Raw genomic sequence first — 17787 nt, forward strand, 5'->3', positions numbered from 1 at the left:
GGGGAAGGCGGCGGCGGCGAGGGCACGACTACTCCGGAACCAAAACGCGCGGCGCCGGAACCCGCGGAACCGGCGAGCGGGACCCGCCTCCCGCGGCGCCATGTTGGAAGAGGGCAGCCTCGGCTGGACCCGCCCCCGCGACGGGAGGGCGGGACCCGGGAAGCGAGCCGGGTGTCCGGGCGAGAATGAGGGGACTAAAAGATGCGGGAGCCGCATCGCCAACTGAGCGCCCACGGTGGCCGAGTGCCGACCCTTTCCTTTCCTGACCCTCGTTAAAGGCGGCGAGGTGAACACATCTAACACGCGAAGGAGGAAACTGAAGTTGGGCAGGAGTCGGCCAAAAACCAATTGGCTTAAAATTGCGTGCTGTTTGCCTTTACGGAAAGAAGCCTCAGAAAGACAACTGCAGCCCTCGTCTCTCCCTACTTCGGAAGCCGGGTACCTAAATATTCCTGGGTGGTTGTGCAGCAAAGCAAGGACTCAAAAAATAGTTGTCTTTTTCGTTTCCTTCTTCGAAGTTACAGATCCAGGGATCATTATCGCCCGTATTAGCAAAGCAAGTCTGGGTTATTCGGCGAGGTTCTTTACCCCACGATTGCCCTGAAATAGCCAAGGGACCCCTATTCAAAAGCGACAGTGAAGAAATTCAGTGAAGAGTCTGAGTGCCTGGGGACAGCTGCAGTAGTGGCATCATCTTCTCTCATTAAACGTTTGCAAAAAATATCTAGTCCATAAATTTTCAACTAGATAGCAATGTTTGCGCAACCGGTGATGTCACAGGCAGTAGCAATAACCCTTGGTTATTTTTAAATGCCTTGTTAACCTCAGATTTTAAATTGCATAATTGTGTTGATCTATGCTGCCTGTACAGAAGTTTGTTTACAAATTGCAACGTGTAGCTCCGTCCTTTATCTCATTCTAATGAGAGTACACATATCGCTTTGCTTTTGGAGACTAGATTTTGTATAAACTTGGTGGGAGAGGAGTGTCGTTTCCCCCTCTAGTAGTCGGATAGTTGGTTAATGAGAGAAAATAATTTAAATCTTGGTTACTTTCAGTACAATACCAAAATTTCTTTCTGCATGTTTTCTCTGCCTAGTTTCTTTTATCTTTAATCTGGAAGTCCATTGTAGGAGATGAATTCTCTCTTTTCAGTTATTCTAAATTAATAGCTTAAGTAGAAATTCATTTACTCACATCCTCCACACGTTCTAGGAATTGCTCCTTTCCACCTACACTTCAGTCCTGTGAAAAATAAATCGTTTGCTCAGGGTCCCCAAGTACTTTTTATTGAAAGTTCGTTTCCTATTATTTGAGAAAACAGACTGTAAAACTAGAGATTTTTCTATGAACCTAAGATTTGTTAAAACGGCTGTTTTATGCGTAGTACTGTGGGAAAAACCAACTCAGTTTGTGCTTTCAATTCTTTTGGATTTATACCCAGAGGTAGATTTGCTGGATCGTATGGTAATTCTATTTTTAATTTTTTAAGGGACTGCCATGCTGTTTTCCGCAATGACTGCACCGTTTTACATTCCCACCAATAGTGCCCAAGGGTTCCAATTTCTCCACATCTTCACCAATACTTGTTATTTTTTGTATTTTTGTTAGTTGTCATCCTAATGGGTGTGAAGTAATATTTCATTGTGGTTTTGATTTGCGTGTCCCTGGTGATTAGTGATGTTGAGCTTCTTTTCATGTGCTTGTTGGCCATTTGTATATCTTCTTTAGAGAATTATTTATTCAAGTCCTTTGCCCATTTTTAATCAGGTTTTTTTGTTGTTGTTATCAAGTGATTTTTTTTTTTTTTTTTGAGGAAGATTAGCCCTGAGCTCACTTCTACTGCCAATCCTCCTCTTTTTGCTGAGGAAGACTGGCCCTGAGCTAACATCCATGCCCATCTTCCTCTACTTTATATGTGGGACACCTACCACAGCATGGCTTGCCAAGCGGTGCCATGTCCGCACCCAGGATCCCAAGCAGCGAACCCCGGGCTGCCGAAGCAGAACGTGCAAATTTAACCACTGCACCACCAGGCCGGCGCCTCAAGTGATTTTTTTTAATGAGGAAGATGATAATTTACTATTACAAATTCAGAGAGATTTTCCTTCAACTCTTTTTACCTTACTCTCAATCTTGAATTCTTAACCCAGAATTTGACCCCATCCCACACTTTACTGCTACTGCTTCAGTCCAAAAGACCGTTATACTTCTCTCCTAGTCTCTTTCTGCTCTGCCTGCTGCTACCAACCGTCTATTCTCAAGCCAATTGCCAGGATTAGATCAAGTCCCTCCTTTGGTTAAAACTCTCCAGATGGCTTCCTAACTTGTGCAGGTTAAAAGCTCAAGTCCCTTCCTTGACCTGCAAAACTCTACACATTCTGCCCTCCCCAGCTGCTGAACTCTCACCCTCAGTCACACCAGCCTCCTCCTCACTGTTCCTTGAGCCTGTCAGGCATCCCACCTCAGGGCCTTTGCCACGTCCTCTGCCTGGATTCCTCTGACCCCCCATATCCACATGGCTCACTCCCTCACATTCTGTGACTCTCGACTTAAACATCATCTTCTTGCTGAGGCCTTCCCTTAGCAAGCTATTGAAAATTTCAAACCACCCCAAACCCACCCCATCCATAGCTACAGGCCCGCGGGTGTGCACAATTCCTAGCCCCCCTCCCTGGTTTATTTTTCTCCTGGCACTTATCATTACCTGACACACCGCATGTTTTACTTATTTGTCTCCCCACTAAACTGTAACTTCATGAGGGGAGGGAACCATATGTGTTTTACTCACCGCCATATCCCTAGTACCTAAAAGAGTACCTGGCACACCGTGGGCACTTGAATCATATTTGTTGAATGAATGAATGGATTTGAAAGGCAAAGCGGATTGAGTGATAGGCATGCAGCTACCGTGTGCACCTCCTGCCTGGCTTGAGCCTCACTTGCTCCTTTGCCTGTCCACAGCACCACCACGACTGATACAACAACCTTATAGACTCCCATAGAACCACAAATTTTGTAGCAAATATAGATTACCTCCCATGTTCAAGAATTCCTCTTGTCTCCTTCATTGCCTAGTGTGGGCCCTTGTGTATAACACTCAAATACTTGTTGATTAATTTTGATTTAAAAGGATATGATGAGAATAGAGAATGAAAACAGTCAGTTTCCAGTGGGTAAACCTAGCAGACACCATCCTAACCAAGTATCAAGGTTAACGTCATCAGTGATGTCATGTCAATAACATGTACTCTGATATGATGCAATAGGAAGGGCACTGACCTCTGTGGGCTTCTTTCTAAAACTCATAAGCCCAACCTAATCATGAGAAAAACATCAGACAAACCCAGATTGAGGTACATTCTACAAAATATCTGACAAGTACTCCTCAAAACTGTCAAGGTCATAAAAAAAAAAAACGAAGAAACCGTCACAGACCTGAGGAGACTAAGGAGACATGACAACTAAATGTACTGTGGGATCCTCAGTGGTATCCTGGAGCAGGAAAAGGACGGGAACGAAACCCTGGTGACATCTGAATAAAGTCTGGAGCTTAGTTAGTAATAGTGTACCAGTGTTGACTTTGTAGTTTTGACATACACGCACTGAGTATATGAGATGCTAACATTAGGGGAATCTGAATGAGGGTATCCGGGAACTCTCTGGACTATCTTTGCAACTTTTCTATAAATCTAAAACTATTCCAGAATAAAAAGGTTTTTTTTAAGTAAGCTGTGTTTCTACACACCAGCAAATGCCTTAGAAATTTTAATTTTGAAGATTAATTTACAATAGCAATAACCACTAAACGATAAACATAAGCATTTTCCTCATGTTGCTTAATATCCTTAGTTTTAAAAAAAAGAAGAATATAAAGAGGCATAGACAAAAATGATCAGAGACAACCCCTGAAAGTGTGACAGGAAAGTCTGCTCTCTTCTGTCTTGGCAGGAATGGAAAAGAACAGGGAACAATTCCAGCACTCAAACAGAAGTGAAATGACAGTTCAACAAATATTCATGGAACACCTACTATGTGCCAGGTACTGTGAAGTTTAGATGCGCTAAAATGAATCATTAATTTAAAATGTCAATAGATTTAACTTCTACATAATACATTTTCCTTTAGGTACAGTAGGCTGGTGTTCCTACAAATCACTTAAGCTTTGTTATTTCCCTCTTTTTGTTGTTTCAACATATCTATATTATTTTCTTTATATTAACTAACAAAATATATCTCAGATTTTTGTGGCACTTTATGGCTTGCAAAGCACTTCCATATCCTTTATTGGACAGAATTATCTTGGGCATCGTAGGGAAATACAGAGTAATGGTTAAGAACATGGACGCTGTTGACACACTGCAGAGACGGGAATAACATTCACCATATGTGACCTTGGGCAACATTTATTGGTTTCCATAGCTAAAAAATGGGGGTAAAAATAGTGCCTAGCTCATAGGGTTGTTGTGAAAGGATTAAGTGAGTTACTATGTGTAGTGTTTAGTCTAGGACCTGGCATAAATAAATACTGTGTAAATGTTAGATAAACTCCTTATTGTATATGTGAAGACACTAAGACTTAGAAAGCTCTAATTTTTCTCAAAGTTATTCAACAGTAATGGTACAGTAAGAACTTAAACCATATTTTTTATCTTCAAAACAAGGTTCTTTGTACTACACACATAGTGGAACAGCAATAATTACCAACTCAATAGCGTGATTGGGAATCAAACATAGGCATGCAAGAATGACAATATAGTTTCAGAGTGAAAGGAAACTTAGAAAATCACCAATCTAATCCTCTGCCCAATTCAAGAATTCTCTCCACACTGCCTAAGGAATTGTTATGCAGCCTCTGGAAACATCTCCGACGGCAGGACTCACTGCCTCACGAGGTAACCCGTTTTATTTTTTGGCAACACAATTAAAACATTCTTCTTATCTCCTAGTTACTAACACATTGTTTCTAGCTCTGTTTAAAAAGAGTAAGTCTAACTGATCCTAGTATTTTCTGTTTAATGTTTCACTTACTTCTACATATCATTCTGTTCGACTTTAAAATAGAAAAGTTCCTGTGTGAGAAAATAGATGGCACCTTTTGAAATTCCTCAAAAGGATAATGCAACAAGATTCCAGTGTTCAGAATACATAGAACAGCATAGGTTAATTCATTACATCTGAGATAAGCTTTCAAAACTTGTTGCTGTTCTTGTAAAGAATCCATATAATCTCCAATTCAGTATCCTTTCAAAGCTCTTAAAAATGAAGGCAAGTTTTCTTTTTAATTTTGAATCATCACACATTCATCCAACATAGAGCCTTCATTATATGACAAGTACTGGAAACACAAAAATTAGTAACACATGGTTCTCATCCAGCTGTGTACAGAAGCAGTCTTTTTCAGTATGCCTTGAATGGACCCTGTCTGTAGATTCAGAACTACAAGATTTTGTTGACAGGTAAAATTACTAAAATTTGCCTTCAACGTGGTCAATGTGAAAGTATTTGTAGGATGAAAGAATGACTTGATTTTTAAATGTAATCTAACATTAAATGACACTATTTAGATTTCTTTATTCAAACTTTCAAATTCTTGGTTCCTTCATTTGGTAAATGTGGAGATTTGAAAGCATAAGAAACTAAAATGTTGGCTTCATCTCACAGTAAAGGCCTTAATACCACATGTGAAGAAAGGTTACAAGATGTTTTCCTACATTCGTGAATTATTTTCATCCAATTCTTAAACATGTACATTTTTTAAAATAAAATATCCACTTTAATTAAATCGAGTTTCAATTTATATCTGTTTATTAGAGTGTTGATTTTTATTTTGTATATCTTTATTCTTCCTTTAGGGTTTGGGTAGACAACTTTTTAGGTCTGATTTTAAATCATGCACTTATATGAAAATAGAGTAAAATGAATCACTTTGTGTTTAATAAATTCAATGTTCTGTTTACAGACAGATAGTTATAAAATTACTGATATATTCTAGCAGAAGCAGTAAAGGTTATGTCAAATAACTACTAAAAAAATCATACGACGTAGCGTTAATGATGTTACCTTAACATACCAGCTTCAGGGGCTGTATAATTGTTTCTGCCAACCCATAAATTTTTGAGTAACAACAAAATTATTGTGATTTTTCTTACTAAATTATTCATACATTACAAAGCATGTATGTAACAAGGTCCATGAATCACCGAAGCGTATAATGATCATGTATCTAATGACATATCTCTTTTCATAAGATGAATTCAAATAGATTTATGTATTTAGGTTAACTAAAAGATACTGAGTTTATAAGGTTCATAATTCTATCACCAACCACCACCAAAAAAACTTCAGATCTTCTTTAAAAAGTACAGCTTCCATGATTTGCTTTTAAAAACTGAAAGCTTTTATCAAAATCCTTGTGTTGAAGCTACTTTTTCATGAAGTTTTACAGCTTTTAAATTGATACTATAAATATCACTAAAGATAAATTAATAATATAACATAGTACCATGTTCATAAACTGTATTTAAAATGATATAAGTGCAACTAAAATAGCTATAAGCAGTACTATATAAAACCTCATACTAGTAGTAGCTGATATTCTTTATCCAACAACTAGGATCTAAAAGAGAATATTTTCATTTACTAACATTTTACATGCTTTTCTTTGGTATCATCTTAAATAATCTCAAACCAAGTATATCCTTTTCTTAATGCTACTAAAAATGATCCCAAATGAGGTTTCATCTACTTAATTAAGATTAGGCTTCATAACTAAAATTTTTTAAATTCCAAGACTGCAACTTATAAAGTGATGTTAACATGATTTACCTCTTTTAATCTCTAACATTTTTCTAAACTCAGATTTTTTTTTTTTTTTTTTTTTTTTTTGCTTTTTTTCTCCCCTAATCCCCTCCAGTAGATAGTTGTATACTTTTAGTTGTGGGTCCTTCTAGTTGTGGCATGTGATGCCACCTCAGCATGGCCTGATGAGTGGTGCCATGTCCGCACCCAGGATCCGAACGGGTGAAACCCTGGGCCGCTGAGGCGGAGCGCGAGAACTTAACCACTCGGCCATGGGTCCAGCCCCTAAACTCAGATATTTTCTATAGAAATCATGCAATGAGTTATGTCTTATCATAGTAATATTGAATCCTTTACTAATTTTTGAAAGTTATTTTCAATTGTGATAAAATACATATAACACAAAATTTACCATGTTAACTATTTTTATGTGTATGGTTCAGTGGTATTAAGTACATTCACATTACTGTGCAACCGTCAATACCATCTATCTCTAGAACTCTTTTCATCTTGCAAAATTGCAACTTTATACTTGTTAAACATTGACTGCCCGTTTTCCCTCCCCACTTTACTAATTTTTTTAACAGCTTTATTGAGAAATAATTCACATGCCATACAGTTCTTCCACTTAAGAGGTACAATTCAAGGTTTGAGTATAGTCACAGAATTGTGCAACTATCACCACAGTCAATTTTAGAACAGTTTCATCACCCCAAAAAGAAACTCCATACCCATTAAGAGTCACTCCTCATTTCCTCCCACCCTCCCCAGGCCTAGGCAATCACTAATCCACTGTCTCCATAGATTTGCCTATTCTGGACATTTCGTATAAATGGAATCATACAATATGTGGTCTTTTATGACTGGCTTCTTTCACTTAGCGTAACGTTCTCAAGCTTCATCAGTGCTGCAGCATGCATTAGGACTTCAATCCTTTTTTGGCCGAGTAATATTCCCTTTTATTTCTGCGTTCATCGATTGATGGATATTTGAGTTGTTTCCACTTTTTGGCTAGAGTGAATAGTGCTGCTATGAACATTTGTGTACAAGTTTTTGTGTAAACATGTTTTCAATTCTCTAGGATATATGGCTGGGAATAGAATTGCTGGCTCATATGATAACTCCACGGTTAATATTTTGAGGAACTGCCACCCTTTTCCAAAGTGGCTATTCCATTTTACATTCCCACTAGCAATGTATGAGAGTTCCAATTTCTCCACATCCTCACCAGCACTTGTTATTGTCTGCCTTTTTTTATTATAGCCATCCTCATGGATATGAAGTGGTATTTCATTGTGGTTTTGATTTGCATTTCCCTAATAGTTAATGTTGAACATCTTTTCATGTGCTTAGTAGCCATTTGTATAACTTCTTTGGAGAAATGTCTGTTCAAATCTATTTTTCAATTGGGTTGTTGAGTTATAAGAGTTCTTAAATATTTTGGCTACAAGTCCCTTATCAGAAATATTATTTGCAAATATTTTCTCCCACTCTGTCAGTTGTCTTTTTATTTTCTTGATAGTGTCCTTTGAAGCACAAGTTTTTAATTTTGATGAAGTCCACTTGATCTATTTTTTCTTTTATTGTTTGCCTTTACTAACTTTTCTCCTTTCATGAAATCAGTTTACCAGAAAGCTAACTGAATTTTTAGAAATACACTTACTAAGAACAATCTAGATTTACTTCATCCCAGTTGTATTGAATGTGCCCTCAATTAGCAGAACAGTTCTGAGAAGTAGTTGGAGCCTGGCTTGTGTCAGTGGAAACTATTTTAGCTACATTTTCATTTAAAGAAAAAAATTTTCTCAACATCTGATCTCCAATTTATATTAGAGAATGCTCTGTGGACTACAGTCACTCCTAATAACACTTCTTATTGTTGGGAAAGCTCCTGTGAAACATTTGTCAAGCACATAAAATGGTATAAAAGTGAAATATAGTAGTTAAGATTTATGTTCTATCGATTGTGTAGCTAAAGTAATTTTTCATTACTAACATAAGATTTAATAAGTATAAGTAGTTAAAGATTCTGACTTGGCACTAGTCATTAGCATGTAATTGAACTAGTAAAAAAGATCAGTTAAAGCTGCGTTGATTACCACCTTATCTTTGAAAGGCAATTAAAGACCTCAATCATTGCAACAAGATTTGATTGTGCAGCCTTTATTGGACATTGATCTTTCAGCAAAGTGCAGTTACATTTTCCATTAATTTACAGTAACACAGTTTAACTCTGATACCCTAGACTGTTGACCCAGGTGAGATGTAATGCTAAGTACTTGTTTAGGTTAAGATGCCCTCAAACGCCATTACTGTCTGAATGGTAAGGGCTGAAAAAAAGTAGATACCCAATCCACTAGGTTTAGGATAAGGTTTCTGTTATCTGCAATAGCTTTTAAATGAAATGAAACCAAGATCCTTGTCTTCATGTCACCACACTCATTGAAACATCATTCATTCTTTAATAGAGTTGAGATATTTCATGAAGAATTATAGATGTTGTCTGCTTATAGTTTTGAATAAATATAAATGACACAAAATATGTACATTTTAAAAGAAATACATATGCTTTTAATAATTGAAAATGTTTCAATTTTTACTGAAATCAACAATTAGAAAACTATTAGTAACTAAGTAGTGCGATGAAAGAAATTACAACTCTTTGTACAACTTGGTATGTTAAGACCTTAGCACTGAGACACTAGGGATTTTTACATCAGCAGCCTCTTTCATGCTCCCCACTCTGTTACTGCATCTTTATGGTGCTTCACAACTTACACCGGAACCAAGAATTTTGACTAGAAATTTCTTCCAATATTTGGTAATTGATTTGTATAGAAAAAACCATAGAAGAGAGGCAAATTCTATACTAAAAACACATCGTTAAAAAATAGTTTTGCCAAAGACAAAAATCCCATTAAAGAAGTGTCAGCAGGAAAGCTGTCTTTGGCTGTTTCCTCAACTAAGAAAACTCCTGATATCCTGAAGGGCAGGGTCCACTCAGAACTGGTACACAGACACTCACGCAAAAGGCCTTCAGTGTGTCCTGCTTTCCTCCTCTATTTTTAAAATCCTTTTATTAATGAAGTATTTTAAATATAAATATATATGAAACAGAAGAATGAGAATTACAAAAACAGCTTTTACGGTTTTAAAAGTAAAACTCACATTCACTTACAAGCATATTCATGTTACATTTTAAGGTAGAACGGTTTCTTGTATTGTCCTCAGATTACAGGTGGAAAAAACTAAGACACAAAGGGGTAGAGTTATTAGCCTGAGGTCAAAAAGTAAGACAGCACTGATACTAAAAATAGAATCTGTCTCCTGACTTCCAGCATTTATACTTTATCCTTTTCAGGCCACAATGCTTCGATATAATATCCAACTTTAATGAAAAAAAACCTTAAACCATCACTGTTCAATAAGGACCATTTTTCAAACTAAAAGGTTCACCACAAGACTGAATAGATCCAATAAATGATATTTTAATATTTGAACCGTGCCCTTAGCCATTGTTGAGTTCATCCTTCACCATGATCAACTCCATGAGAGCAAGAGGTCTATTGATTTTCATGTAATACAAGAAAATATTACATTTGCTTAATTGTTACACAGTGAGCACATCAGACAAGAAATCAAGGCGCTCTTTAATGCTGCAAGCAGCAGAGAATTACAGAGATCAATAGGGTAGTTTGTCAAAGACGTTCTCCAAGGAGACTTACCTATCACCATATGGACAAGAAGTCACACTGACTGTAGCTATTGAAAAACAGGTAAGCAGAGTCAGCAGTACACATTATCAGAAATCAAACAGGCCAGTGTGAAAAGAAGTACAATCCTACTGAGAAGCTGTATTTATAGTCTAATAATTAAAAAACATTTTATCAGCTTTGTGTTGGGATCAAACCTTTACAGCAAATATTGACAAGATCAGCAGCAATGAATGAGCAGTATTTGACTTAAAACTTAGCAGCTGTAGTTATTTAACTTTGCCCATTACTGAGGAAATCAGTTCTAGCCTTCCTTGCAAAATGCTAATAGTCAGTTTTATTATTAATGAAGCTTAATGTAACACTATCTCCTTTGTGTAAGCCATTCATTTAACTAGTGTCAACTATATTCTTCTGGACTAAATATATTGGCTTAAGTACTTCTTTGATTAAAGTGTTATTTAGAATTGCTTTTAGACAAGTGAACACTACATATATTTGAAGAACAATTCACTCTGCAGCGGATTTAAAATGACTACCTTTAACGAAGCCAGTTTGTATGACTTCATTATTCTGGTGCTTTCACCTCAATCACTTCCACTCACTTTCTCTACTGAGTTGCCAGAAGTAAGCACTCAAATGTTGGTTAGAATGAATTTTATAAAATATCTTGCTACAAAAATGTGTAAATGTTCCAGAGTATCAACAAAACATTAACATAAAATGATATATAATGTATGTTTGTAATTATGGGAGAGATCATAAATCTGAAACAGCCATTGGTTTAGAAATTAAGTACTTCTACTTAGTTCTCCCTAAATTACTCCAAATTTCTGAAATTTACCATTCGTCTGGGTATTTTGTAACTACCCCCAAGGATAAATTTTTTTTAATGACTTTGCTTTCAAAAATGCAATTAACTTAATAAAATTCTAACACAAAACTGCCATCAGGTCTTTAAAATTTCAGCCCACTTCCCATTGCCAATAAGGCTATGGATATATACCATTTCAGCTAATTGCTTTTCTAACGAGTTACCAAATTTATTTTTCTGGTTCTTTCTAGATCTTAATTGTTCTTACAGCTTTATCAGCATGCTATTTTAACTTTTAATAAGTCTTAATCTCATTCATCTGGCTACATTTACATTAACCAGAGTTGTTATTTTTTAAAAAGTAGTCTGGTATTTGATTCTTTAGACAATAAGAAGTTTCAGCATTACACCTGGACCTCTCATCCAGGTAAACAGCATAAAGCCTTTGAAACATTTCCATTTAAAATCATGGCAGCTGAATGGTTTAGATTTCAGATTGCAATTAGAATTCTCATCAATTTTGGATTTGCCAATAATATTCTCTCCTCCATATATCCTAAAATCCTTTACTTCTTTTTCCAATGTTATATAAAGGATTTTTTCCCTTCCTCCCTGGTATGAGTGTCTATGTTTTCTCTTCAAAGAGCCAATTTAAATGGTTAATAACTAACTATAGAATCTACATATAGGTTATAAACATTTTTTATTTGTAGTTTAACATAGTTCTAGAAAAAAATTGGTATAAGCTTCATGTGTTTGTAGTTCCCATTGGCTAAACGGAGTATGCAATATATAACAACGTACAAAAAGCTTTGCCTCTTGAGGGCAATGATTTATCTTAAAGAACCAGACACTGCAGAAAGAAAAAGGTGTTTGCATAAGTTTTATTTTAAAGGATCAAAAATAAATATTGTACATACACACAAGAGAAAATCCAGATATTCATGTTCTCCAGTGCACATTTTCAATACATGGCACCTTCATCTTCTTTATTTAGAAAATAAACTGTTATTGGTCCATAACTGGTATGCACAGTCTCTGTGACTCTAGCAAATAACCAGGAGCCAAGTCCATATAGTAAAGTTGGAATACCTAGAAAACAAATGAATATGTGATTTATGAACATCAATACTTATTAACCATATATCGGTCATGGTACAAATCACATAGCACTCTTCAGCAATGTCAACAAATTTAAAGTTTTAAAAAATATAAAAATATGAGTAAACACTGACTCTATCAAAGAGCTGTATTTCATCTGTTGGTGGAACATGGTAACAACTGTGTGAGCCTAGAGATTTTTTAAAACTATAGATAGGCTGGTATAAATTTTAATTCAAAGCACTTTACAAGCACTAATTCATTACCTCCAAGTAATTATGAAGTAAATCTATACTCTTTTCACAAATCAGAAAACAGAGATTATTCATTAATTGAGTTGTAGGTGCTCTTGATTACTGACCTTGAGCATAAATTACTAGGCCAACTTTACTGTACTTTAAGTTAGACAGTAACACTGATGGCTCAAGTAATTTTTTGTACAACATAAAAGAAACTGGGTCAAATAGCTGTCTTCAAAACCTAAGGCAGGGGCTGGCCCAGTGGTGCAGTGGTTAAGTGCACACGTTCTGCTTCAGCGGCCTGGGGTTCAACCGGTTCGGATCCGGGGGGCAGACATGGCACCACTTGGCACGCCATGCTGTGGTAGGCGTCCCACATATAAAGTAGAGGAAGATGGGCACGGATGTTAGCTCAGGGCCAGTCTTCCTCAGCAAAAAGAGGAGGATTGGCAGCAGATGTTAGCTCAGGGCTAATCTTCCTCAAAAAAAAAAAAAAAAAAAGTAAGGCAAAACCTAACTCTAGGGAAGATTTTTGTATAATAACAGGCATGAGAAGAAAGAAACACTCCCGTTAGTATTTTTGCGACTGATTTGAAAACAACCTGGTTTCAACCTATTTGAAAGACGTCTATAGTAGGCTCCAACAGCATGTTTCTTCTTTGGAATATTTCCATTTGATAAGATTCTGCTGTTACATTTGAGATCACTTGCTACTTGTGACACATGACACTAAATACATACTACCCAGAGATGTGGATTAAACACTCATTCACATGATGCGATGTTGGACACAAAACAAACTTTCACGATTCCTGTGTTTTTTAAGGCACTTAGTTAAAATCAATGACTGTTAACATATTAAAAACATATGTATAAACCACAGGCACATGAATCAATAACAAATACTGTATTCTGTAAACAAGTATTACTTTTATTGCTCCCATGTAGGAGCTGGGGAAAAAATGATGATTTAAAAGAAAAGCTGTACATTTGGAAAATCACTGTCTTTCTAGTTAATAGGGAAAGCAACACATGCTCAGGACTAACCATATTGCTAAATGTTTTCATTTTTCTGCAAGACTACATTTGTTGTGTTATGCTCTTTTTGAGTGTGTAAGTGCATTGTGCTTATCCCCTGCAGCTGCATTCCAGCCACTGTGATGGCAAAGATTAATCAGGAGAAGCATCACTAGCTGGCAATGAGAAGAGGCAAAAATGCCCATTCAGGCTGGCACCTCTATTTTTAGGAATATACTAGGTCACAGCTTGTCATTGTCACAGGGTTCCCTGGAACTCCTATGCAATCTTTTACAGTATACTGCCTTCTTTGCCTTGGTAATACGCAAAAAGAATCTCTAAATGCCTCAAGGGAATGTCACAAAAAAAATCCACAAAAACTAGCATCATAAAGCTATCTATAAATCATTTAACCAAAAAGAAAAGAGACAACTAGGGTGTGGGGCGGGGGAGTGGATAAGAGAAGAACAAGACAGACAGAAGTGAGCAAAGAGTAGAGGGAGCAGTTGAAATAAAAATACTTTTAAAATACGGTATCACAACTTCAAAAGCTGAAAATTATTGGAGGAAGAAAAAACAGGCTCTAGAAACAATTATTAATTTTCTAAATATACTGAGAGTAAAATATATAAAATATGCCTTTTAAACCAATGCTAAGGACATAAATTTAAGGAATGGCTGGTGACACTGAAAATCTTGTTTGTTTTGCAGTAGTTTGTTTGCAGGTGCCATGTATTGAAAACTGTTATCACAGTTTTCAGTTAAAATATTGATACTTTAAAAAAAATCACATAAATAAATGGTCAATATTTTTTTTCAGCTAAAATGGAGGACTGATCAAAGATTACTAGCTTAATAATAACTATGTTATCTCTTACTAAGAAACAACTAGCAACCATTATTAGTAACGCTGTTTGATAGGGGATGGAGTTGTGATATAGGAGTCAGAAATTCTCTATTTCTTTTTTTCTGCAGGCTATTTAATGCAGTCACGCTAATACACTAAATGGGAAGCTCTGCCACTTACAATTTAATTTACGCATTAAAAAATAATTTTATTTATAGAACATATGTTTTAAAGTCTACAGAAAAATTAAATTTTCCCAGACTGTCTGAAACATATCATAACATCAAAATGAATGTGAAAGTCAGTTCTGTGCATAATTCATTTTGAGTCAGCTGAACAGTAGGTAAACCACTGTCAAATTAAGCACTTAAAAAAAATTAGAACTTCGTAGCAAGTCTCTGATTACCCATTCATTCCAATGGTAAGTTGCTTTTCTTAAATCTCAATCTGCTTCCCAGCAGGACACCCAGACTGATAAACCATCAGTAAAACCTCGGCTTCCACCGCAGGGAAGGCAGAGGAGAAAGGGAACAAATGGGTGAAAGAGAAATCTTTATTATTTCCAAAATGGAAAAGCGAATTACTCTGATAATTACTAATTTGGAAGGGAAGAAGAGGAATAAAATCCTAAATATTTTTATTAATAGAATATGTACTTGATGATCCAGAAGGGCAATTGTACATCACAGAATAGGAAAGAATCCTATTCTCTAACTCCCTACCTTCAGACAAAAATACAAAATAAACATTAGCCAATTGGTGAATACACTACTCTTTAAAAAGTCCAGAAAAAAATTCCTTTTATCAGTATAAGCTAATTTGTATTAAATCATGCATGAGCAGAAAGTTTTCCTTTTTGTTTAACTTAAAACTCTTATTCCCATTTAAGCAGCATTTTTAGAATTTCCAAAGACCATTAAATCACTCTTCAGCCTTCTTTTCCACATAAAAAAACTGTTGTTTCTTCCCTCAAAAGGTGTTACTTTTCTGTGTGAGATTGTTCTGGATATCCTATTTTTCTTTGAATGTCTTTATATTTAAAAGAGAAGCCCCTAATCGTTAAGGTGTTCTTAAAGTGTTAGGTTTTAAATGGTGAAAACCTTTAAGAAAGGCATTCATGTCATGGTTTACCTGTAACACTCCAGTTACACTTTTCCTAACCTATTACTCTTTCCATTTGGGAGGAATGATTGCTTCTAATTCTGAAAATGCTAAAATAAACAACTTCTTGAATCTAGTCCTCACTCCAGTCTTTCCAAATACTTTTGAATTGAATTTTCTAAGTCACCTCACCCTTCAACTTTGTATCACCCTCAAAATTAGGAGGCATGCTCTATATAGTCCATCAGCCAAATAAGACATATTCTTAAAGGAGTACACATTGCTAAATAATCTCCTTATTGGACGGAACCAGGACAGTCCCAGTGGAGCAATGGCTCAAAAATCCGATGACTGACATATGTCCGTTACTTTAAGCAAAAACACACATACTATATTTAAATTTACTGAGCTATCAGGTTATATAATACTAGTGTAGCTACACAGGGGTTTTGCCTTAATTCTGGTTTTTAAAAACTGGTTGAGTAACATGGTTCAGCTCCCACGTCTAGATTTTGGGTTACTGAAATCTGGATTAATTTGATATCAGCTACTAATAGGTTCAAAACATCTTAAGGCCTCTCTACTTTTCACTGACCTATAAAAGATACACCCACGTCAATGTTCATGTCTCTTCTGTCTTTCAAAAGAAAATAAACATCCTGCAAGAATAAATACTCTCAGAATTCGAATATTTCCATGAAAACATAGAAATAGTAAAGAGGCAGAGACTTTTAAATATCTTTTAGGCCTAGCACCTGAGGAAGCTAATGACTGGTGAAAACCTTTAGTGCTTTTAGTAAAAGGAACTTGCTGGGATTTCACATAAAGAAAGCAAAGAAACTTAAAAAGCAGTTCCAGTTTTTATAATATGAACGCACCCACAAAGTGATGTTCACGGGAGCGAATCCTGCCGTGCACTAAGACATTTCTTAACTTGAGAGCCACTTTCCAGTGGCGACGTTTCCTTACAGCCTCCTCCTTCCTGCCAGTGTAGGGGTCCTCCCAGGTAAGAGCTGCAGGAAGTGAGGACGGAAGGCCCCCTCCCCAGGGGTGATGCGGGTGGTCCCTCAGTACAGGCCTGTGGATAAACGCCACTTTCCGGGGAACGATTCAGCAGCAACTTAGCCCCTACAAGCACCTACTGGGTGGGGATTACAGAAGACCAGAGCAAGGCCAGTCCCAGAGGGCTGCCGCGTGCGTGGGACGCGGAGGCAGTGTCTGGGAAACCCTAGAGCGCCCGGCGAAGCGTGGCGGGGCCGGGCCGGGCTCCCCCCGCGCCCACGTGGGCTGACCTTGGCCGGGGTCTCGGCCTCGGAGCCAGAACGTCGGCCTGCTTTGCAAACATTGGGCGCCGGCGGCGGCGGGACGTGCTTCACCGGCCCGGGCCACTCACCGAGGTTGACGACCTTGAGCGCCGTGAAGAACCGGTCCTGCCGGCCCAGGTCCTGCCAGGGGGCCTTGGAGCAGTGGTACTTGATGAAGGGGAAGCAGCCGGTGCGCAGGACGTGGTAGTTGGCGCCCTGCACGGACCAGTTGAAGTGCGAGAGGCCGAACTGGTCGTTGCGGACGGCGCTGTAGGGCACGCAGAAGGAGGTCCAGTGCGGGAGGCGCCGCTGCAGCAGGTGCAGCGTCAGCACCTCCGAGGCGCGGGGCTTCGGGCGGGAGGCGGCGCCCGAGGCCCAGGGCCGGCACAGCAGCAGCCGCAACGCGGCCTCGTGGGCCCTCCGCAGGGCCTCCATGGCCGGCCTCGCCGCCTCCCCCGCCCCTCGGCCGCCGTGGGGCGCGCGCCGCTGGGGGCGGGACCGCCGGAGCGCGCGCGCGCGTGCCCGCTCCCCGGGGCGGGCGGCGGGGACGCCCAACGGGCGCCGCGCGGGTGCGCGAGCCCCTGGAGCGCGGCGGCGCGTGCGCACGGAGGTCCCGCGGAGGGGCCGAGGGGCGGGCAAGGGGCTCAGGGGCGGGCAAGTGGGTAAGTCGTTGCGAGACCTCGCGCAGTCGTTGATGACCCTGGGCTGGGCAGGGAGGTGGCTGCGGGAGATTTTGTCAGTTTGGGTATGAGGAAAATTAAGGTTTAAAGCAATTAAATAACCACCCTCGTGAGTGGCAGAACTCAAGCCCAGATCTCTCCTCCAAGCCCTGGGCTCGAGTGAAATCCTT

General features: G+C 38.4%; 1 protein-coding gene across 1 annotated transcript; it reads right to left on the reverse strand.

The window, feature by feature from the left end:
* Positions 1-12196: 12196 nt before the first annotated feature.
* C1H15orf61 (chromosome 1 C15orf61 homolog) lies at positions 12197-17432 on the reverse strand. Its single transcript, XM_008518117.2, has 2 exons — positions 17027-17432; positions 12197-12420 (listed from the first exon to the last, which is right to left on the reverse strand). Exons 1-2 carry the CDS (start codon positions 17370-17372, stop codon positions 12293-12295), a joined length of 474 nt encoding a protein of 157 aa, XP_008516339.2. The 5' UTR covers positions 17373-17432; the 3' UTR covers positions 12197-12292.
* Positions 17433-17787: the final 355 nt, after the last annotated feature.

Source organism: Equus przewalskii, chromosome 1 (assembly GCF_037783145.1).
Source record: "Equus przewalskii isolate Varuska chromosome 1, EquPr2, whole genome shotgun sequence".
In the NCBI taxonomy this organism is placed as follows: Eukaryota; Metazoa; Chordata; class Mammalia; order Perissodactyla; family Equidae; genus Equus; species Equus przewalskii.

What these genes read in the sequence shown, in the direction of transcription:
- C1H15orf61 (XM_008518117.2), bottom strand. Translation starts at nt 17,372, where the DNA reads ATGGAGGCCCTGCGGAGGGCCCACGAGGCCGCGTTGCGGCTGCTGCTG. An exon ending in GCTCAAGGTCGTCAACCTCG is followed by an intron (nt 12,421 to 17,026) that starts GTGAGTGGCCCG and finishes TTTGTTTTCTAG; the next exon opens with GTATTCCAACTTTACTATAT.